At 40.3% G+C, this 24,356-nt stretch overlaps 1 protein-coding gene and 1 long non-coding RNA gene across 2 annotated transcripts in view; one reads left to right on the top strand and one right to left on the bottom strand.

Moving 5' to 3' along the window:
* Window positions 1-8,825, top strand: part of LOC309827859 — a 39,884-nt gene extending 31,059 nt beyond the window's left edge. The window contains exon 3 of the long non-coding RNA XR_014297258.1: window positions 7,870-8,825. This is a non-coding gene — a long non-coding RNA (uncharacterized lncRNA). The remainder of the gene's footprint in view (window positions 1-7,869) is intronic.
* Window positions 1,658-21,976, bottom strand: PXT1 (peroxisomal testis enriched protein 1; the record flags this gene model as incomplete). Its single annotated transcript, XM_082662747.1, has 3 exons — window positions 1,658-1,762; window positions 7,898-8,028; window positions 21,805-21,976. The coding sequence occupies 3 exons, from the start codon at window positions 21,974-21,976 to the stop codon at window positions 1,658-1,660; spliced, it is 408 nt and encodes a 135-aa protein (XP_082518873.1).
* Between the last annotated feature and the right edge of the window lie 2,380 nt (window positions 21,977-24,356).

The following is a 24,356-nucleotide window of genomic DNA, read 5'->3' as shown; positions in this document are numbered from 1 at the left end:
CTGCCAAAAATCTGAAGGTGTAGATGCTGTTGGCTTAGCATTGATAAATCATGAGCTCCTGGAAACCAGTAAGAACAAGACCAGAAACCCAATAGAAAAATGAGCAATAGGAATATGTATGTATTTGTACATATCTAAAAGGTACATGGTTATTTATTGCAGCATTGCTTATTATACCGAATGATTAGAAACAACCCAGGCATCCGTTAAGAAGGGGCTGATGAAATAAATGATGCTACATCCATTTAACAGAATTCTGTGCATCCTGTCTGACAGAGTTCTCTACGGACCATGGCAAGCTCTCCAAGAGGTAGTACAGCACGTGGTTAAGAGCCCAGACTCTGAGAACAGCCTGCCTGGCTTGGTAACCCAGCTATGTCACTTACTGGCTGTGTGCACTTGAGCAACTTAGTTACCTTCTGTACTGCCTCTCTCTACTTACTTCTGCCTCAGTTTCCTTAACAGTAAAATAGAGCTAATAATATTGATGATACCTGTATCATGATGTTCTTATGAAGAGTAAATGAGTTAACGTTTGTAAGACAAGTAGAATAGTGCGTGACCACCATGCTAAGCAAAAAAATCAAGGCACATAACAGTGTATATTACATGCTACCTTTTGTGTGTATATATATATTTACTGGTATTTGTACAAAGAAACTCTGGAAGGATATGTAACAAATTTACAAACATAATTGGGATTCAGTATGGAAAATAAGAGCAAGGGTTTTCATTGTAAACCTTTTTATATGGTTTTGATTTTTTTAACCATATGAATAAATAAATGCCTACTCAAAAGAGTTAAAAAAAAATAAATAAGAAAGACGTTTTAGGATCTGTTCCCTGCCAGGAAGCCAAAACCTAGGTGATGATAGGCATTGCCTGAGACAGACCTAAAAAATGAGGACATTTCCCGATGCTATATATGATCAAACTACAAAATTATGACCCCATAGGAGCAGGAACAAGTGGAATCCCTCCTTCACAAAAGAAATATGCACAGGTGTTTCATGCTCAATAAAATAACCATATTTATTTTATGTTTTAAATTATTAATTTTTTAAATAACACTTTTCCTACAAAGAACTCAAAACGCATATACAGAAGTTATAATTTATAACAACAAATTTTCTTAACACTTGCCATACTTCTCAAAGGGAGGGAGGAATATGAGGTAGACAGAAAGGTAAAAAGAGGACGGGGCACTGCAGGTCTGGACGTGAGCAACGAGAGTGGGGTCAACAGGCTGCTGGAGGGCCTGGTACCCAGGGGAGGGGGCCAGGAGAAAGCACCCATTCCTGTGACCTCTGGTTTGGGGATGAGGTTCAATTTCCCTCATAAGAGGAAATGTTCAAGGTTTCCTTACAAGGAGCACTGGGACTATCCACAGCGCTGGTGTTTCCTAAGCAGCAAGGCCTCCTGGGTTCCTAAGTTCCTTGGGCTCTACCATGGGGCAGTCATAGACATCTCATCGCTGGTTGACCAGTCAACAGACAAATGGCCAGTGAGTCCGCAGTTCTCCAACAATCAGGCACAAAGCAACAATGGTGGGTGAAAACAGAGGAGGTAGAGACGGGTCTTCTTCCCATCTGCCCCAGTGGGATGCATATTTTCTCAGAGGGTAGAAGGAAAGCAGAACCTGACATTTACATTCCTTTTACATCACATGGTTATTCCAGAGAAAGCGCAACAACATGTGAACTCCTCCAAAGAAAACTAAGACAAAATGAGCCAGGATAGCTCTGTCTTCTTGTTGAAAATCCTGTTTAAAAAGAGAGCAAGAAAGAGGTTAAATTTGTTTTTTAAGTGATAAAATAATCCAAAGTTAGAAGTTCGGTATTGATATTAATTCAATCAATGCCACAGACAAGCATCTAGGGCTGCTTCATGAAGTGTATGAGTGGAAGAATATCTTAGTCTGTTCCATAATGTCCATACCCTCCACAGCACCTTGGGAAGTTTTCCTCTGGACGTTTTCCCATCTTCACCATCAGCAAATAGGGGCACTCTTTTCAGGGTTGATTAACCTCTTTCTCTGGCTTCCTAGAGCACTTTCTTAGTCCTTTCAAAGAAGTAAGGGAGTCTGCTTTGGGGTTGGAAGAACAGACTTAGATGGTGAAGAGGGGTGAATATGAGCAAAGTTGGAAGTGACGACCACAGCAGATTTCTGGAGCTGTAAGTAAATGCCACTGTTTTTATGGGAGTATCAGGAGAAGAAGGCTGGGGGCCAGACAGAAAGGGCTCTCCCTGGCCCTGCCCTCCTCCTGCAGTCTGTTCTCAACCCAGCAGCCTCGGGGACTGTTGCGACGCGGCCCCTCTGCTCAGTGCTCTCCAGTGGTTCGGCCGCACTCAAAAGAGCCCTTACAGCGACCTCAAGGCCCTGCCACCCACCTCTCTGACCATATCTTTACAGCTTTCTGCATTACTCAGCTTCAGCCACCCTGGCCTCCTTGCTATTCTTCAAATATGCCAGACATGCCCCTGCCTCAGTCTTTGCTATTCACCTGCCTCCACTGCTCTCTCCCCAGGTCCACGGACCCTCCCCTACCTCTGTCAAGGCTTTGCTCAGAAGGCACCTTCAGTGAGGCCTTCCCTTAAAACTGCAAATCCCCCAACACTCCTCATGACTATCTGATAAACTATATTCTTTGTTTGTTTGTTTATTGTTTGTCTCCACGAGATCAGGGAAGTTTTCTCTTTTGATCACTGCCATATCTCCAGCACTTAAATGGAGCCTGAGACATAGTAGGTGCTCAATAAATATTAGTGGACTGAATGAATGAATGCATGATAAACCATTAGCATCAGGCTAAGGAATTTAGACTTTGTCCTATCAATAACTGGAAATCATGAAAGAACTTTTTTTCTCCTTTTATAGTTGATATCAGTTACAAGAACTGAATGAATTTCCTTCCAGCAAGGCAGACAAGAAAATGTGTAGAGCACTGAGTCAGATGCTCGTATATTTAAATTCTAGTTTTGCCACTTAGTTGCTGAGTAACCTTGGATAGGATATCTAATCTCTCTGAACCTCAAATACCTCTCCTGAAATACCTGTTCCACTAATTCATAGAGTTATTTGGAAAATTAAATGAAACACATAAGAGTATCTCAGAGTACGTGGAAGAAAATGTTTAATAAATGTTCGTTTCCCTCTTGTCTTTCTAACAAACTAAGAAATTCCTTATACGTTACTGTCAGGGTCCCAGAGAAAACAGATGGCATACTCAAATTAGGAATAATTCAGGGAAGGTCAGATAAAGACACTGTCTACAAAAGTTGGGGGAGGAGGCATAAGGGTAGGCTGGCAACAGCAGAGTTGTTGCCGCTCCTAGGCCTGTAGGGACAGGGAGGGGGAAGTTTCTAGAACCCAGGAGCGAGTCCTGTGGAGAAAAATTTCAAAGACACATTTACGATCGTAAAAGCAACAGGAAGACTATATTTTATATATTATTTATTTGGTTGCACCAGGTCTTAGTTGCGGCTCGCAGGCTCCTTAGTTGCGGCTCGCGGGCTCCTTAGTTGCAACACGTGGGCTCCTTAGTCGTGGCATGCGAACTCTTAGTTGAGGCATGCGTGTGGGATCTAGTTCCCTGGCCAGGGATCGAACCCAGCCCCCTGCATTGGGAGCACGGAGTCTTAACCACTGAACCACCAGGGAAGTCCCAAGACTATTTTTAAATACACTTTGGGCTTCCCTGGTGGCGCAGTGGTTGAGAGTCCACCTGCCGATGCAGGGGACACGGGTTCGTGCCCCGGTCCGGGAAGATCCCACATGCCGTGGAGCGTCTGGGCCTGTGAGCCACGGCCGCTGAGCCTGCACGTCCGGAGCCTGTGCTCCGCAACGGGAGAGGCCACAACAGTGAGAGGCCCGCGTACCAAAAAAAAAACCAAAAAAACCCCAAAAAAGACCAGGTCCTCGAACCAGAACCCCTCAAAACTAGATGGCAAAACAGAAGATGTTATTTTGAGAATCAAGGCCTATTTGAAAACACAGAACACTTGCTTAAGTGAAAAGAGTAAGAAGTCAAGCTATGTGATAGCTCAAGGACAATCAATTTGGTAGACAAAAATACACCTTGGTGAGCTCCTTGTCGGGGAGTTCCAAGAGCAAGAATAAAAGTTTCTTTAAATACATCAAAAGCAGGAAGATATCTGGAGAATCAATGTGACTACTTGATTAAACAAAGTACAAAAGGTGAATAAATGACTATATGAAAGAAATATACCATGCCGGATTTGAAATTCTGTTATAGTTGCTTGAGGTAAGCCTTAAAGTAGCAGAGTAAATCATGCATTTGACTGTTTAGCATTTTAGAGGCAAACTTCGGAGGAATTTTTAAAAATATTCTGTGGTCTATTTAAAGTGTTCTAAAATGCAATTTTGCAGTACAAGACAAGATTACTTTAAAAGTCTAGGTCAAAGCTAGCTTTGTAAAATGTTGCAAGAAAATCTAGGGCAGGCATACAGATAGACATATAGATCAATGGAATAGAATTGAGAGTCCAGAAATAAACCCCAAAATTTACAGTTAGTTGATTTTCAACAAGGGTGCCAAGGCAATTCAGTAGGAAAGAAGTAGTCTTTTCAACAGAGGGTGCTGTGACAACTGAACACCCACGTGCGAAAGAATGAAGGTGAACTTTTAATTCATACCATATACAAAAAATGAACTCTAAATGGGTCAAAGACCTAAATTTAAGAGCTAAAAGTCAATCTCTTGAAAGAAAACATAGGTATAAATCTTCATGACTTTGGATTAGGCAATGGTTTCTTAGATATGACCCCAAAAGCACTAGCAACAAAAGAAAAATAGATAAATTGAAATTCATCAAAATTTAAAACTTTTGCACTTCCATGAACATCAAGAAGGTGAAAGACATAAAACGAGGTGAAAGACGAACTTCAGAATGGGAGAAAATATTTGCAAATAATATATCTTATAAGGAACTTACATCTAGAATATATAAAGAACTCCAACAACCCAATTTAAAAATGGGCCAAGGATCTGAATAGACATTTCTCCAAAGAGTTACACAGATGACCAATATGCACATGAAAAGATGCACAACATTAACCATCAGGGAAGTGCAAATCAAACCCACAACGAGATTCTACTTCACACCCACTAGGCTGACTATAATCAAAAAGACAGTTAACAATAAATTTTGACAAGAATGTGGAGAAACAGGAACCCTTGTACCCTGCTGGTGGGCCACAATGTAAATAGTGCAGCCCCTTCGGAAAATGGTCTGGAAGTTCCTCAAAAAGTTAAATATAAAGTTGTCATATGACCCAGCAATTCCACTCCTAGGTATGTACTCAAAAGAACTGAAAACATGCCTACACAAAAACTTCTACACACATGTTCATAGCATCATTATTTATAATAGTCAAAAAGTGGAAACAACCCAAACGTTCATCAAGTGATGAATGGATAAACAAAATGTGATATATACATACAGAAGAATATTATTCAGCAATAAAAAGAGATGAAGTACTGATTCATGCTACAACGTGGATGAACCTTGAAAAAAATATTGTGTTAAGTGAAAGAAGACAAACGTAAAGACAACATATTATATTAGTTCCCTTATATGAAATTCCAGAATAGGCAAATCCAGAGAGACAGAACATAGATTGGTGGGGCCAGGGGGGAAAATGGGAGGAAACGAGAAGGGACTACTATTGGATTTGAGGTGTCTTTCTGGAGTGATGAAAATGTTCTAAAATTGATTGTGATGACTGGCTGTACAACTCTATGAATATACTACAAACCATTTATTATACTGTTGAAATGGGTGAATTGTATGTTATGTGAATTTTATTTCTCAAAGTTATTATTTTTTAAAAAAAGAAAAGTGTCAGTTTATTAAGTTGCAGAGGTAAATTTAAAACATAGGTAAATTACAACTTAAAAGGTAAGGGAAAAAAATCATTACCAAAAAAAAGGTAAGGGAGAGAAAGAAAAGAAAAATGGAAGAGGTGGTTACATGGAGAAGTGACTTCCTGATTGGGTTGAGGTAAACTTAGAAAATAGGTGGTTGTGATTTGTCCTACTCTGTTCTCCTCTTCAGAGGAAAAATTAGAAGGAACCAGGAGTATTCAGAATGTTAGCTAACAAAGAAGCAGAAAAGTTGAACTAAGGACTTGCCCAGAATTCATAAAGCACGGTCATCAGTGAAAACTATAGAAGAAGCTGGAGCATGGAAGGGAGGTGGAGAGTATCATGAGTGCCCTGTAATAAATGATACACAGCAAAGAAGTGTTCAACTCCAAGTAGTGAAAGGGCAAAGGCCAGAAACAAATTAATATTTTGGCTTCAATAACATCTATTGATCATTTTCTGTGGGTCAGTCTCTATTCCAAGTGATTTACATAGATTCTCTCTCTTAATGTTCACAACAGCCTATTCTCTGCACCGTGCAGCCAGGCTTCATTCTAAACGTAAATCAGCACATGGCACTCTCCTGCTCTCCCTCCCCAGAAGCTTCCTTTATACTTGGCGCAAAACCCAAACACCTTACCCCTGTCTCTAGGACGGAGGCCAACTCCTAGACTTCAACACCCCCGACTCCAGCCAATCTGGCCTCCTTGTTGTTCCTATCCCAAGGACTTTGCCCTCCCAGTTTCCTCTGTCTGGAACACTTCCCCCCCAGGTATTCCCATGGCTCACTCCCTCACTTCCAGTCTCTGCTCAAATATCACCTCCCCAGAGAGGGCCTTCCCTGATGGCCCATCCAAAGTCACTCTCCATCACTCGGTATCCCCTAGAGTCTAGTCATCTGCTTTACTGTTTGTCTCTCCTACATTATGAGTCCTATGACAGCAGGCTCATCTTCCATTCCTGCTCTCTGCCTGGAACTGAGTCTGGCACATAGTAGGCACTCAATAAATATTTGTTGGAGTGAAATTGGTCTATCAGTATTTTATTTGTGTTTGTTTCTTTCTTACTTTCAGTAACATTATTGCTGGGACCTTCCATTCTTGTTTTGTCTCAGGGAATGTTTTATTTGAGGGCATGGCTGAGTACTGCCACATTTGGACCAGAGCATAGAAGAGGGCCTGGCACTCCCTGAAGTCAGCATGATGGTAGCAGCAGTGATAAACAAGAAACCACCACAGGTACCTGTCCTGTGATGCATTTAAGGGGAGGAAGTTGGGCTCTGAGGGGCAGCCACCCCCCTACCACAGAGCCCCATGTGATCATTCTCTAGCTGCTGCCAACTGTAGGTTGTTCTGGAGGAAAACTAAGTGGGCTGTGGATTTCATCACCCCTAAGATTTGAAACAGTAATCATTATTCTTTCCTGTTTCCCTTATATCTCTTACAATAATCAGGAGAAACAAAGAAATCAGGGGGAGTTGGGCTTAGATCATAACCTTGTTTGGTTCAAGGAGGATGACCACCATCTATGGCAAAGGTTCTCCTCCCTGACGGAGTGTTAGATTCACCTGGACTAATCTCTCAAGGTGGGGCCCAGCATCTGTAATTCTTAAGACTTCACAGGTGAATCTAACATGCATCCTAGTTTGAGGGTATGGAGCAAAGTTTCTCACACTTTAACGTGCACTCAAATCTCCTAGGGTGTGTGTAAAATGGTAAATTCTGATTCCAGAGTTGTGGGCTGGGGCCCGAGATTGTGCACATCTGACCAGCTGCCAAATGATGCTGATGCTGCTGGTCCATGGACCACACAGTTTGAGTAGCAGGTGTGAGATCTAATACTGGCTTTGACCCAGGTTCACAATTTTCAGATCTAATGCTTGGTAATCCAGTCATCATTAATCTGTGTGTTCTGCTAATTCCTGGGCATCCCAGCCACTTGACAGCCATTGTTCTGTTTGTTCTTTCCTCCTCCCTGACAGGCCCTTACTGGGGAAACTGAATTCTCACCTCTTGAACCATTCTATGATCGATGTTGTCCCCGATGTTTCTCAGCTGCCTGGCCAACTTGTGGATTATTTCCTCCTGGTGATGGTTCTGGCCAATGCTATTCTCCTTGGGCCGAGAAGGTGGGTTGTGATCTGCATAAGAATTCAAAGAGAAAACTCCATCAACTCTGTAAATCACTCACCACTACTCACTTAAAACTGTCTTAGACAAGGAGAGGGATGAAATCCCAGCATCATAATGACTATCGAAAAGCAAAGCCTTGCACTGGAATAGGTTAACTCTGTCCAGTAGAAATATAATTCAAGCTACGTATGAATTTTAAATGTTCTACTGGTAAAATCAGGTAAAAATAATTTTAGTAATATATTTTACTTAGGACAATATATCCAAAGTATTATCACTGTAACGCAAAATCAATATAAAATTATTAATGATATGTTTTACACTCTTTATTATATTTAAGTTTTCAAAATCCCGTGTTTATTTTATACTTAGAGCACATCTCAATCCAGATATCAACTAATTTCATTGGAAAACCTTGTATTTTGATTTCATGAAGTTTATAGTTAAAAAGTAAATTCGTATATCCAAGTTGTTCCAAACATACCTAAAACTTCTCCAACAATTAAGTATCAGTTTTTTAAACTTAAATTAATTAAAATTAAATAAAACTTAAAATTCAGTTCCTTAATTGCACTGGCCACATTTCAAGTGCTCTATTATTTTCCAAGTATTGAATTTTTAATATCCAGAAGGAAAAAGTATCTCACTTTATGCTGAAAAGTTGTGTGGATATATACATATCCACACAGAGTTCTGAAAATAAAATTGTAGTCTAAATGACCTAGTGGGGAATTTGGAAAAATCTCATGGTTAATCTTTTTGAAAGAATAATTCCTTCATAAAGCAAATAATAAGCCTCAATGTATTGGAACTCTTAAAAATATTGTTGTATGTTGAGAATCCTTCAGTTGCATTTAGGAAAACTTTTAAGCAAATATGCCTCTAAGGTTTTATAAGTGCTTTTCCACTGCCAGCTATAATGTGAATATTTTCTTTTCTCAAATGATGGCCATCCTTTTATAATCTTGATTTTGTTCACTAAAACTAGAGGTCTAGGGCCTTCTGGTTCAAGACTGAGCACAAGCACTGACCTCTCCCATTTCTACTAGTCCTAGTCTTCTCCCAAGACCCCACCAAAATGAAAGTATAAAAAAGAGTAAAACCACAACAGTGAAGAGAATGGGAAGCAGGATCAAGAGCAGATGAGAGATCTGTGTACGTTTCTAGAAGGCAGAAAGCAGAGAAGACAAGATATGGACAAGTGAGCCAGACAGAGAAAGTGCCAAGAACCCACGACAGGAAACCCATTTACTCCACCAAGACCCTGAAGCTGGGAAAGGGAGACATGCCATTGACTGTAGTTCTGATGAGGATCAACTGTACCACTTGGTACCCTTGACAGCCCCAGCCCACTAGACCCATCAGATTTCAGGTAAAAAATCCAGATCACTCTTCTCTAATAGAGGAGAACAAATCTTGTGGAGAAAACTAAAACTTCTTTATGAATGTTGGTGCCTTGGGTTAAAGGTCTCCTTGTTCTGGCATTTGAGGGACCTGGGGCCAGAAAGCCAGCTGCCCTAACTCATCACCCTAAAGCTCCCCCAACTCAGAGCCCCCATTTGAGTCCCCACTCAGTGAGGAGCCCTGGAGAAGCAGTTAGGCATAGTGGTAAGATTCTGAAGCCAGATCATTTGGGTTCCAATGTAAAATCCACTACAGATAAAACTATGTAACCTGGGAAAGTTATTTAATCTCTCGATGCCTCAGTTTCTTCAACTGTAAAATGGGAATGATAATGTATTATTTTATCAATTCTAAGATTTTTTTAATGCCTCCAAAACAGAATGTGTTTTATAGTCTATGGCATGTCATAGTCCAACAGCATTGTTTACCTTCTTAGCAGGAAACAAAATTATAGTACATTTCACAATTGATGGAATATTAAACTTAATGAGATACCACAGTAACTACCTTGTAGAGGTGTTATTGAGATGATTAAATGAATTAATATATTTGACTTGTGCAGGACAGCACCTGGAACGTGGTGGCTACTGCTACCACCTGGGGAAACATTCCTACTCACATAACAACAGAAAAAACCCACACCAGCTAACCGGTCAGTATTTCTTTAATATAACAAAAGATCACCAGGCAACTGAGAAGAACCACAGAATGAAAGAGAAATGCCAGATAAACAACCAAAACAGTAACACTGAAGAAAACAGATATAATTCAAGGAACAGAAGGGAATGTTTGCAAATTCTAATGTATATGTTTAGAGAGAGTTAAGAAAATATTACATTTAGGAAACAAAAGAGAATGCTATGAAAAAAGAATAAACCTACAACAAAATCTTTCAGATTTAATAATATGATTGCTAAAATTAAAAATACAACTGATGGTCTGAAAAAACAAAGTCGAGGAAATCACTCAGAAAAAAATCAGAAATTTTAAAATATGAGAGAAAAGATAGGTGATACAGAGAACCAATATGGAAAGACCAGCATCTGATTAATGGGTCACAGAGGGACTTCCCTGGTGGTCCAGTGGTTAAGAATCCGCCTTCCAATGCAGGGGACACAGGTTCGATCCCTGGTTGGGGAACTAAGATCCCACATGCCATGGGGCAACTAAGCCCACGTGCCACAACCACTGAGCCCGTGCACTCTAGAGCCCACACGCCACAAGTACTGAGCCCGTGCGCTCTGGAGCCTGCGCACCACAACTAGAGAGAAGCCTGCATGCCACAAAAGAGCCCTCACGCCACAACTAAAGATCCCGTATGCCGCAATGAAGATCCTGTGTGCCGCAACTAAGACCCGACGCAGCTACGTAAATAAATACTAAAAAAAAAAAAAAGAGAGTCACAGAAAGAGAGAAATAGAGGGGGGAAATTGTCATAAGACAACTTCCCAGAGCTAAAGGACACCAAACTTCAGATTAGAAAGTCCCACCAAAAAACAGAAAACCCCACCAAGTTCTCAGGACAACAAATGGGGAAATAAAATCCTCACCTCTGGAGCATATCGATATTTCAAAATACCAAGCATAAGAAGATGCTAAAATTCTCCAAAGAGAAACATGGATTAGTTTGATGACTGATTTCCCATCAATAATGGGTACTAGAATATAGTAGAACAATTAATGCCCTCAAGGATTTTATAAAAAATTATTTTCAACCTAGAAGTCTCTGCCTATCTAATTCTCAATAATTTGTGATAGGTGCAGAAAGACATTTGCAGACATGCAAGGACTCAAGAAGTTGTTCTCCCATGCACAATTTCTTAGGAAGCCTCTTGAGAAAGTTTTCCAGTAAAGCAGAGTACGACTAAACCAAGAAAAAGAAGATTTAGCAAAAGGTGGATCCAACGGTGTACCATACCTAGAGAGTGATGAGATTAGAGCAAAAGAACGTCTCTAAAAGGGAAGTCCCTGAGGAAAGGGAGATTTGGTAGAAGAGATAGCATGGTTGAAAATTTGGGGAAACTTGGAGATATCATAACTACAAATCATGTGAGGAGGGGCAGAGAGGCAATGAGAAAGTCCAGAAAACAATAAAAGGTCATACAGGAAGTTTATGGTCCAAAGTGAAGTCAATTAAAATGTGGCTTAGTTTAAACTGAAGGAATTGTTTTATAGTTTCTTCCAAAAGGTATTCCTCTGTGTTAAACTTTACAGTACTTTACCTGCATCACTAGTGATGAAATAAAATTCATATTTTATGGCAGACAAGAAAAATTTAAACATAAAACTTTTCTTTGCCTGTTTCGGCCTCCTCCTTCCCTTTTAGTGTGTACTGTGAATCTGCAGTAACCAGACCTCCCTAGGAGATAACCTTCCTTGTTACTCTTATAAGGGGCCACCATAACCCGTGACCCACTACTTGTAGATCTGGGTCATGTAAATTGTCAACAATATGTCATTTAATGTACAGCCTCCTGTCTCAAAAACTTATATAACTGTGCTTTGACCTTTAACAGGCAGAACAGTTCTCAGAGCTTTCTGAGAGGCTGTTCCCAGGTTATAATCCTCAATTTGGCTCAAATAAAATTTTCCATTTCTTTCTTAGATCGACCAATTAATTTTTTTTTCAACACTAGGCATAATTTTAAGCAATCACAGCTTTAATCCCCTATTTCATTACTGGGAGGTGATTATTCTCAGGGAAAGTCATTTAAGTACATATGGACTCTATTGCTGGTAGTGACCACTCCTGAATCCCAGAGTGTTAAGAGAGTATGAAGAGTATTTGCACAACCTTTTTTTGTTTTTTTTGTTTCTTGAGGTAGGCTTGTATTGCTATAAACTTCCCTCTTAAAACTGCTTTTGCGGCATCCCCATAGTTTTTGGATCATCATGTTTTCATTTTCATTTGTCTCTAGGTATTTTTTGATTTCCTCTTTGATTTCTTCAGTGATCTCTTGGTTATTTAGTAACATATTGTTTAGTCTCCATGTGTTTGTGTTTTAACGTTTTTTTCCCTGTAGTTGATTTCTAATTTCATAGCATTGTGGTCAGAAAAGATGCTTGATATGATTTCAATTTTCTTAAATTTACTGAGGCTTGATTTGTGACCCAAGATGTGATCTATCCTGGAGAATGTTCCATGCACACTTGAGAAGAAAGTGTAATCTGCTGTTTTTGGATGGAATGTCCTATAAATATCAATTAAATCTATCTGGTCTATTGTGTCATTTAAAGTTTGTGTTTCCTTATTAATTTTCTGTTTGGATGATCTGTCCATTGGTGTAAGTGAGGTGTTAAAGTCCCCCACTCTTATTGTGTTACTTTCGATTTCCTCTTTTATAGCTGTTAGCAGTTGCCTTATGTACTGAGGTGCTCCTATGTTAGGTGCATATATATTTATAATTGTTACATCTTCTCCTTGGATTGTTCCCTTGATCATTATGTAGTGTCCTTCCTTGTCTCTTGTAACATTCTTTATTTTAAAGTCTATTTTATCTGATATGAGTATTGCTACTCCAGCTTTCTTTTGATTTCCATTTGCATGGAATATCTTTTTCCAACCCCTCACTTTCGGTCTGTATATGTCCCTAGGTCTGAAGTGGGTCTCTTGTAGACAGCATATATATGGGTCTTGTTTTTGTATCCATTCAGTGAGCCTGTGTCTTCTGGTTGGATCATTTAATCCATTCATGTTTAAGGTAATTATTGATATGTATGTTCCTATTACCATTTTCTTAATTGTTATGGGTTTGTTTTTGTAGGTCCTTTTCTTCTCTTGTGTTTCCCACTTACAGAAGTTCCTTTAGCATTTGTTGTAGAGCTGGTTTGGTGGTGAATTCTCTTAGCTTTTGCTTGTCTGTAAAGCTTTTGATTTCTCCATCGAATCTGAATGAGATCCTCGCAGGGTAGAGTAATCTTGGTTGTACGTTCTTCCCTTTCATCACTTTAAATATGTCCTGCCACTCCCTTCTGGCTTGTAGATTTTCTGCTGAGAAATCAGCTGTTAACCTTATGGGAGTTCCCTTGTATGTTATTTGTCATTTTTCCCTTGTTGCTTTCAATAATTTTTCTTTTTCTTTAATTTTTGCCAATTTGATTACTATGTGTCTTGGCGTGTTTCTCCTTGGGTTTATCCTGCCTGGAACTCTCTGTGCTTCCTGGACTTGGGTGGCTATTTCCTTTCCCATGTCAGGGAAGTTTTTGACTATAATGTCTTCAAATATTTTCTCAGGACCTTTCTCTCTCTCTTCTCCTTCTGGGACCCCTATAATGTGAATGTTTTTGCATTTTATGTTGTCCCAGAGGTCTCTTAGGCTGTCTTCATTTCTTTTCACTCTTTTTTCTTTATTCTGTTCCACGGCAGTGAATTCCACCATTCTGTCTTCCAGGTCACTTATCCGTTCTTCTGCCTCAGTTATTCTGCTATTGATTCCTTCTAGTGTATTTTTCGTTTCAGTTATTGTATTGTTCATCTCTGTTTGTTTGTTTTTTAATTCTCCTAGGTCTTTGTTAAACATTTCTTGCAACTTCTCAATCTTTGCCTCCATTCTTTTTCCGAGGTCCTGGATCATCTTCACTATCATTATTCTGAATTCTTTTTCTGGAAGGTTGTCTATCTCCACTTCATTTAGTTGTTTTTCTGGGGTTTTATCTTGTTCCTTCATCTGGTACATAGCCCTCTGCCTCTTCATCTTGTCTATCTTTCTGTGAACGTGGTTTTTGTTCCACAGGCTGCAGGATTGTAGTTCTTCTTTGCACAACCTTTTACCTTTGTAAAATAACAAGTGGACAAGAGGATATTGGAAGTCTTGGCCTCTCCATATGCTGGACCATCTGCTTCCAGATTGGAAAACACATGCCTCCCTTTTTCAGAAACACACCACCTCCATGTAACTCAAGGCTTTGTCTCAAACTCAATGTGACCTCTTCTTCAAGTAAGGAAAGTGGCTTCTTTTAGGAGAGCGTGAAGCCATTAGCTAGTGCTTAAGAGTCAGTCATTTTGAACATTTTAATCTTTCAAGTATAAAATCAACAGTAATTGCCCCATCTCAAAGGACACACCCTCTCAGAATCAATTAAACATATTATAGTTGAATGTCCAATTGTTAACAGTACCTAATCTGAATAATAATTTCCAAAAAATGTGCTTACATTTAGCAGGACTACTAGTCAATCTCAGGAAGGCTCAAAGTCTCTTACCAAGGACACGCTCCTCCTTTAAAAAAGGATTATCGGTATCACCCAGGATTGAAGAACAACAAAAGGGAATTAGTCACACAATGAGAATGAAAGGAAGTTTGCACAACTGAAGCGTGAATTCAAGCTACCAGACTAGACTTGGCATCAGTAAGTGTAGACTACTCTTCCAAGAGGTGCCCTGACGAAGGAATGAGAGAGAATGGACAGTAGCTAGAGGAAGAGGTGTGTTGAAGGAATTCTCTAAGTTGGGAGTCTTGAGCAGGTTTGTAGGTTGAGGAGAGGAATTAGCGCAGGAGTGATGGAAAATGGAAGGTAGAGTAGGGCAAATTGTTGAGGCGGAGTCCCAGAGGTTTAGGAGAAATGAGAATGAAAATGTGAGGAAGGATAAATTTTGAATAGGGTGGGGGGGTTCTTCCCTTCATTTGAGATAGGATAGAAAGAGAGAAGATGTGATGCTCATGTAAGGAAGACTGCAATAAGGGCTAAGGAGATTAAGGTGTTTACCCCCAATGACGTCAGTTTTGTCCATGAAGCAGAGAACTCAACCATCTGCTGAGAAAGAGGGGAATCCTGAAGTGGCTAAAATTAGTCACCAACAGAAATGGAGAAAAAGAAAACTGACCAGAGCTAAAGACCACCATCAGCCCCCCAAAAAAAGAAAGAAAAAATACGTATATATGATCTTGATGTGCATTCTCTTTCCAGCTGGCAAGAGTCCTAAACTTGGATCTAAAGAAAAGAAAATTGTATCCTGTCCTCACATAGGAGAAAGTCTTGACTCAGTTACTTTCTAATTTCCTGTTCTTAGATTCTCTGTGCCTCAGTTTCCTCATTTGTCAAAAGGGACTTTAAGATTATTCTTAATATTAAACAATAATGTTCATGAAGTACCTGGTATACAATAAGTCCTATGTCATATGTCTTAGCTACTACCACTGGACTTGGTGTTAGACTATATTTACATAGATACAATAACGTAAACCAAGATTGTTGGTTTTTAAATTTTAGAATCAACTGATGGAAAAAACATGGAAGAGTTGGTTGTGGCTGGAAGACAGAATGTATATGTTAAAACTCCAGCTAATAAAAATTAAAAAGTACAGTTGTGCCTTGGTATCGAGGGGCATTGTTTCCAGAACACTCTCCTCTCCCCTGGCAGATACCAAAATCCGAGGATGCTCAAGTCCTTTATATGAAGTGATGAACCTGGCTGGGTTCACAAGTAAAGAGCTCTGAGGGCAAGGGTCCCCAGAGCTCCAGGACGCTACACAGAATAGAGTGTGAGGGATGAGATGGGGGCAGGGAGAGCCAGGGTCTCAGTGCATGAATTCACCTCAGCCAAGGGTAAGCTCCTAAGGAGGTGGCTTAGATAGTAGGTGAAATATATGGCCCTTTGATCAAAATTGCAACCATATTTCCTGTCATTTCAGTTTCTACTGTTGTTTCAAGAGTATCTCACCTCAAGCCATTTTGGAATGACACCCTAACAATTAACTGACACCCCAGCAAGGATAATTTGACAATTACCTGAGAAAAGATGAAGGCACCAGTGAGGGCTGAGAGTCCACGCAAGAGGGAAGGTGCCCAGAGAGAAGAAAGGGCAACCGAGTGGGGACACCCTCCAAACGAATAGCATCTACTTCAAAATGGCTTTAGGGCCAGCCCTGCCTGTGCCAATCAAAAGCATAATGATTTGCAACTATTATTTTACCTGATTAATTGTTACCTGGGGAATACAAAATCTAGTATCTGTAGTAGAAAGATGGAATACAAGTTGGATAAGTTTCAGTAATGGACATTGGGAGAAATGAAGGAGCTGTAAGGATGCCAACAAGCCTTGGGTATCCCAGTTGGGTAGGCAAAGGGGCAGAGAAGGAAGGATCTAGAGATAGGATGCAGCAAAAGATTGTGCCCAAAGCAAGAGGTGTGTTTTGCATTCCGGAACTCAACATAATAACTATTTGTATTTTGTGTATGTCTGACCAACTAAGTGGCAAAACCCTTGAGCACATGTATCTATTTCATAACTGGAACCTAGCTCAGTGCCCTACACAGATATTGTTGATTATGATTATAAAGTTGCATAAGGGGGTGGAGAGAATGGGACAGAAAAAGGTTGGAGGAAAAATGTTGGCTACTCTGTAAGTTGATCTAAGGACAGCCCTACCTTTTCCTTTGTCGTGAAGACAGCTCTCCTTTCATTTAAAGTTGCAAAATAGCAATAATAATGCACATTCACATATTTTAAACTCTTGGTATAGAACCTTATCAAAATCCTGGAGACCCTCACACAATTGGTGGTGGAAGTGTAAATTGGTACAACCTCTGTGGGGGGCAATGTATCTATCAAATTTTACAAATGCAAATGTGCTTGAGGTTATCTATTGCAGCATTGCTTTCAATATTAAGTGTTTGGAAACAACCCAAATGTATATCAGTAGGAAACTACTTAAATAAATGATGGTGTATCCACACTATGGAATATTATGCCACTATAAATAAGAATTAGGAAGCTCTGTAAGTATTAATGCAGAGAGAGCTCCAGATCATAGTGTTAAGTGAGAAAACAAGTAAAAACAGTGAGTTTAATGTGCTACCTTTGTCTAAAAAGGGAGGGGTATATAAATTTATATTCACAATTGTTCATATTTGCAAAAAGAACCTCTGGAAGAATACCCAAGAATCTAAAACAGTGGCTACCTATGATAGGAACTGAGCAGATGGGGGACAAGAATGCAGGAGAGACTTCACTATATGCCTTTTCTTATTCTTTAGTTTCCCAACCTTGAAAGTGTATTTTTTTTTAAGAAAACACTTATATAGCACTTATAATGTGTCAGCCACTGTTGCAAGCCATTTAAAATAAGTAATGCATTACTATTATTATTAACATAAATACTTATTCACATTTTAATTTTAAAACTATCCCAGAATTGTCATCATTGTACTGAGATTATGCAGAAAAATATCTTTGTTCGTAGGAGACAATATGTGGAATTACTTGGAGATCAAGTTAGTTATGTCTGAAACTTTATCTCAAATGGTTTAGCAAAGCAAAACATCTGTGTATGCATTCATGAGTATGTGCCTTTGTGTGTGTATGTGTGTGTGGAGAGACAGAGAGACAGAAAGCAAATGTGGCCAAAAAAATGGTAAATCCATGTGAAGAGTATATGCATAACCATAGACTTATCTGTGCAACTTTTGTGTAGATTTTAAATTTTCCAAGGTCAACATTGGAGGGGAAAAGTATCTTAGAAAAGTCCTTAAAACTTAAATAAAACATTTCCATTTAGCTTCTACAGAGTCTTTGGACTGGTTTTCAGTGCCCTTAGAATAATCTCAACTTATCTGTCCGTCCTCCTCACTCTTCTTCTTGAACCTTATGCTCTAACTAAACTGTATCTCCATTCGACCAAATCTTACCTGTGAAGCATATCTCAAAAATTACTTTCTCTAAGTTACCTTTTTTGAGTCTTCCAAAATAATGTAATCTCTCACCACTTCGAATATCTATAGCACTTTCAGTTCTATTGGATACATCGTAGTCTAGATTTTGTTACGATCATTGCATGTTTTCATTACGTAAAATGACAGAGATGATTATGCACATTAGATGTGTATATTAGCATACTTACCTATTGGATACACATTGTCTATAACAATAATTATGGGTTACCATTACTCCCTAAGGACTTGGAATTGAAAGAAAAAATTGTCTTCTGACAGCTAAAAGGCAAGATCAATGTGTGTTTAGTGGAAATAGGTGAGATGGACAGTCATTGGAAGGGGAGAGGCTACTAGCTCTCCCTCGAACAAGCCATTCCCTCTGCCTGCAACTTGCACCCTCCTTAACCCCCTCAGGTCTCAGTCTTGGGTTACGACTCAAGGGAAGCCTTCTCTAACCTCCCTAGTAGGTCAAAGCCCCATTACAGCATCTGGACCTCTTCTTAGCACGTATCACATTATATTTAACATTGGTGTGTGTAATTGACTGCTATCTGCCTCCTTTACCAGACTGTCTGCTCCAGGAAGGAAGGGGCTGTTACTGTTTTTGTTCACCATTGTCACCCCAGAACCTAGCACAGTGCCTAGAATATAGTAAGCCCTAGTATTTTTTTTTTATGAATAAAAAAAGTAAATGTGTCCATCTAGAGGAGGAAAGGGAGAGGTGGTGAGCCTTAGAAGCACCAAAAAAAAAAAAAAAAAAAAAAAAGGCAAAATGAGCATCCAGGCACTCTCAAAGGGAGAAAGAAGCTGAATAACTGGACCCTCTACTGACTTCTACAATTAATATATCCCATTTACACTAGCTATACATATGTGTATGCATACGTATACATGTGTGTGTTTATATATATTTATTTTAATTTTTTGGCCATGCCACGCGGCTTGTGGGATCTTAGTTCTCCAACCAGGGATTGAACCCGGGCCCCTTGCAGTGGCAGCACAGAGCCCTAACCACTGGACCACCAGGGAATTCCCCTATGTGTGTGTAAATATTTTTAATTCTGCCCTTTCCTATCAATACTTATTACATTTTTAGAGGTGGGCAGGGCCTCTTTCCACTTTTAATCATTTTTGTTTTCCCAAGAGTGTCTAATTTATCTTAAATGATGTATCAGGATGGTTGCTCTGGACTTCCCAAAATCCTACCCACCACCTCAACTTTTCTAAGAAGTGTCTTTAATTCCCCATACAAATACTATGGGTTGTTTTTTTCCCCAAAGAGTTATGTTCATACGTGTAGTGTAGATGTCCCCAAAGTAACAGATAAATTTGGGCTTCAGTGAGTCAGTTTCCAGCCTCCCCAAAGTAACAGATAAATTTGGGCTTCAGTGAGGACAAAAGCCACTAAGGGGAGAAAGGGACCTTCTCGATCAGCTTCTTCATTAAGAGTTTTACTTTGGGCAGTACTTGCGCTATCTATCTTAAGTAACCTATCTATCTAATCTATCTCTATCATCTATCTATCTCATCCATCGTCCATCCATCCAATCAGGTTCCCAGCAGGAGAACTTCGCAGGGTCGTCTGCGCGACCTCCCACACCTGGGCGGACTCCGCGCCCAGCTGCGCTGCTCAGACCCGTTCTCCGGCTGGCAAAGCGCTTGGGGCAGGGCTGGCGGTAGAAGTCACGTGGGCGGCTGTGACCAATGGGAAGCGCAGACGGCGCACGTTGGCCGTAGGCGGTCTCCCGCGCCAGAGGTGGTGCGTCTGGCTGGTTCCCTGCCTCAGAGTACAGTGAGACGGAGGGAGGCGGGGCACCCGGAATATACCGCCCGGCACCTCCGATGACCCTGGCGTTAGCGTTCTCGACGCCGGAATAACAATTCTATGTCCCTCTCACACCGCACCTCTCAGTCTGCACATCCCCCATTCCTTTAGTGATACCGTAAAATACAAGGGGAGAAAAGCACTGCTTCCTCCTGAGCCTGTCAGGGAAGGAAATTGGGCGGGGGTGGGGGGGGGCGGTGGTGGAGGTGGATTGTGTCTGCTACCACCTCTAATCGGGGCTTCCCTCATTCCTGTTCGGCGGTCGTTGAATGCACACTGATGATGCACCAGTCGAAAATGCCAGGCGCAATTAAGATTTTACATACATAATAAAACGAGAGCTCTAAGCGAGAAAACAAACAGGTAGATTAGGTTGTTGGCTGTTACTCCCTAACTCGAAGGTAGTAGCATTATTAATTCTTCACCCTGCTTCTGCTTTTGAGGTGAAGCTGTAATTAGGAAAGCTTTTGGGGTAAATGTGGCAACCGCGCACAGTGCACCTCAGTTTCGTGAGGGTCCTGTGAGGCTTAAGTAGTATAGTGGGTGTGAAAACATTGGAAAGGTTTACAATAAAAAACAAGCTCTAGAAGGGTGCACAACTTTATGAATATACTAAAAATCACTGAATTGTGTGCTTTAAAAGTTTGAACTTTATGGTGTATGAATTACATCTCAATTTAAAAAAGCAAAATATATGTTCTAGAAGGTATTCATAGATGACACAGTCTCAGGCTTTGAGAAATCATTGTTGACACCTGCCCAGATGAAAATTAGAAATTTTAGTCGATTGAGTTCTTTCTAGAAAATGGATACTATATTTGATATGGTGGCAAGCATCTATCAGGATGTTTGAAATTTCCACTTTCTCAGTGGCATGTAATTCTTTTAAATTGGAGAATAGTTTGAGATTAATCTTAATAATTCCTTTCAGGTGTCTAGCATATTTTTAATCTAAAATCTTTTTTAAAAGTCTAAAACCTCACACATATAACCCTAACACTCTTTAATGCTTTTCAAAACATAACATTTTAATTTTCCGACATTTTGGGGCATTTAGGAATCACATCTTTATTTTATTTTATTTTGTGGTACGCGGGCCTCTCACTGTTGTGGCCTCTCCCGTTGTGGAGCACAGGCTCCGGACACGCAGGCTCAGCAGCCGTGGCTCACGGGCCCAGCCGCTCTGCGACATGTGGGATCTTCCCAAACCGGGGCACGAACCCGTGTCCCCTGCATCGGCAGGCGGACTCTCAACCACTGCGCCACCAGGGAAGCCCATCACACCTTTTTGAAAAACAAAATTTCACGTTTATCCTTCCCTCATGTTCCTTCCTATACTGACAAAATCAAGAAGGAACCTAAACTGAATTTTCCCTACCTTAACAATGCAGACATTTTCAGGTCAAGTTTAAACATTAACTTTTTTTTTTTTTTTTGCGGTACGCGGGCCTCTCACTGTTGTGGCCTCTCCCGTTGCGGAGCACAGGCTCCGGACGCGCAGGCTCAGCGGCCATGGCTCACGGGCCCAGCCGCTCTGCGGCATGTGGGATCTTCCCGGACCGGGGCATGAACCCACGTCCCCTGCATCGGCAGGCGGACTCTCAACCACTGCGCCACCAGGGAAGCCCTAAACATTAACTTTTATTAAAAGATAAATTTGATCTATTTCAGTCAATTTGGAATCATCTTACTTATTTGTCACATCAATGATTCAGGGCTTATAGAAACTAAGAGATTTATACCATGAAGCAAAGTCAGTTTTAGATTTTTCTATGTAAGAACTTTGATGAATAGATTTATGACTCACTATTTATAGTTAATGTTTAATTTTATATTCTCAATATCAAGAAAAATACAAGCTAAGTAGAATATTTAACTTAGTTTAATACAAATAATATCTTACCTGGGTTCCTTGACATGGCTGAAACTGGCTGCGAGCTGACAAGTCCGGTCATGTAAGCCTTCTGAAAATTGCATTTCAACCACAGTGATTTGCAACAATTTGTTACTTTGGGAGAGAGATTCAGAAGTTGTTTACGTTCACAAACAATGGCATCATGTTTTTTCTTCTTCATGTTTTTTCCCTGTTGAAAAAATATATTTTCAGAGGATTTCCCCCATTTCTCAGTATATATTTGGTATGTTAGATGAATAGTGATGTTGTAACACAGGCAGCCTTTATTCCGTATATGAAAGGGTTTTGGATTTGGGTGGAAAATGGAACAGGGTGATCTCTAAGTTCTTTTTCAACTTAAGTAAACATCTTTCCATGTTGTTTGGTCTTTAGATCTGCTACACCACCCTGCAGCCTCATCTCCCAGCAGTTTTTCGTCATCTTTTTTTTTTTTTTTTTTTGCGGTACGCGGGCCTCTCACTGTTGTGGCCTCTCCCGTTGCGGAGCACAGGCTCCGGACGCGCAGGCTCAGCGGCCATGGCTCACGGGCCCAGCCGCTCCGCGGCATGTGGGATCTTCCCGGACCGGGGCACAAACCCGTGTCCCCTGCATCGGCAGGCGGACTCTCAACCACTGCGCCACCAGGGAAGCCCCGTCATCTTTTTAATAGCTACATTCCGTCAAGGGAACAGTCTAAATTAGTACACATAGAAGAAAAGAGACAAATTAGAAGCCAAAAGAAAAATAGATTAAAAAAAATAATAAACAACCTAGGGACTTCCCTGGTGGTGCAGTGGTTAAGAATCTGCCTGCCAATGCAGGGGACGCGGGTTCGAGCCCTGGTCCAGAAAGATCCCACATGCTGCGGAGCAACTGGGCCCGTGCACCACAGCTACTGAGCCTGCTCTCTAGAGTCCGCAAGCCACAACTACTGAGCCTGTGAGCCACAACTACTGAAGCCTGTGTGCCTAGAGCCTATGCTTCACAACAAGAGAAGCCACCACAATGAGAAGCCTGCGCACCACAACGAAGAGCAGCCCCTGCTCACCACAACTAGAGAAAAGCCTGGGTGCAGCAATGAAGATCCAATGCAGCCAATAAATAAATAAATTTATTAAAAAAAAAAAAACCTAGACAGGTGGGGAAGATTGGAGATGGAATACATTCTTCGTCCTATTTTGGTGTATCTGTGCGTGCATGAGTTTCCTCCCCAGAATGATTCTTGTATTCCCTCTTTAATCCTCCATAAACACACAGTCCATCTCTACAGACACTAATGAAGGCTATTCTGTGCTCAATCCTCCCCCTTTTTTCTAATATTGAAGCGCCAATCCAATAATTTGAAGAATTGAAGATTTTCATTGTCTATTAGTGCACTTAATTATCTTATTCTAAAGGTTGGCCACAGAGTTTCACTTGCTATTTTACCTTGTAAATCTAAGCAGTTACCAGAAAGTAAAGGAATGGATGAGAGGTCAGACCATAAAAAACAACTAAAGAGGTAGCAGGATAGGTCTTCAGGAGCCTCAGATGAGTACTATCCAATAAAAATTTGTGAACCACATACGTAATGTTAAGTTTTCTAGTGGCTACATTAAAAAAGTGAAAAGTAACAGGTAAAATTAATTTTAATAATATACTTTATTTAACCAAATGTATCCCTAAATAAATCCCAATGTTATCATTTCAACAGGTAGTCGATATAATTATTAATGAAATATTTTATATTCTCATTAATGTAAGTCTTCAAAATCTGGTATGTATTTTATACTTGCAGCACATCTCAATTCAGACTAGCCACATTTCTGGTGCTCAGTAGCTACATTTGGCCAGTGGCTACTGTACTGGACAGTAAATGCAATAAAGCGGTATTGCAGCTTTAGAGGAAGAAGCAAGAATTGAAAAGAAATGGCTTTTAGAGAAAGACAATAAGCAGCTATCTCAGCTAGAAAAACCAAGGTAGGGGAAATCATCAAGTAAAATTCTGATTCATCATTTTTCAAATGTACCACATTTTCCAGTGTAGAATGCTATTACAAATTTTGATTATTGTAATTTGGGCCAGATTAGGAGAGAGGGAGTTGTGGGATGAAGGGTAGTGTGTGCCTGGGCATTTTTAGTGCCTTAGGCTGCCTGACATTTTAATTATACTCATCAGGCAATCTTCTAACCTTAATTTGATTTCTCAAGTAAACTTTTCAATGGGAAAAGGATATCCTCTACAGCAAATGCATCAGAACCAGATCAGCCCTGGATAAAATTATTAAATTACTAAATGGGCAAAGTTGACAATCAAGATGTAGTTTCGGGGCAAGAGTCTTACTTGAAAGAGCTTGCTGACAGCCTTACCCATCAGCACATTGTGAAACTGTCATTTTGTACTGGGTGTTCACATGACATTGCTAGATAACTGAGAAGAAAATATATAACCATGGTCTTTTTTTTATTAATTAATTTATTTTTAAATTTTGGCTGTGTTGGGTCTTCGTTGCTGTGCGCGGGCTTCTCATTTCGGTGGCTTCTCTTGTTGCAGAGCACGGGCTCTAGGTGTGAAGGCTTCA

This window comes from Grampus griseus (assembly GCF_964374135.1).
Source record: "Grampus griseus genome assembly, chromosome: 10".
Classification (NCBI taxonomy): domain Eukaryota; kingdom Metazoa; phylum Chordata; class Mammalia; order Artiodactyla; family Delphinidae; genus Grampus; species Grampus griseus.
The sequence above is the reverse complement of the archived record's forward strand: the minus strand, read 5'-3'. Positions and strand labels throughout refer to the sequence as shown.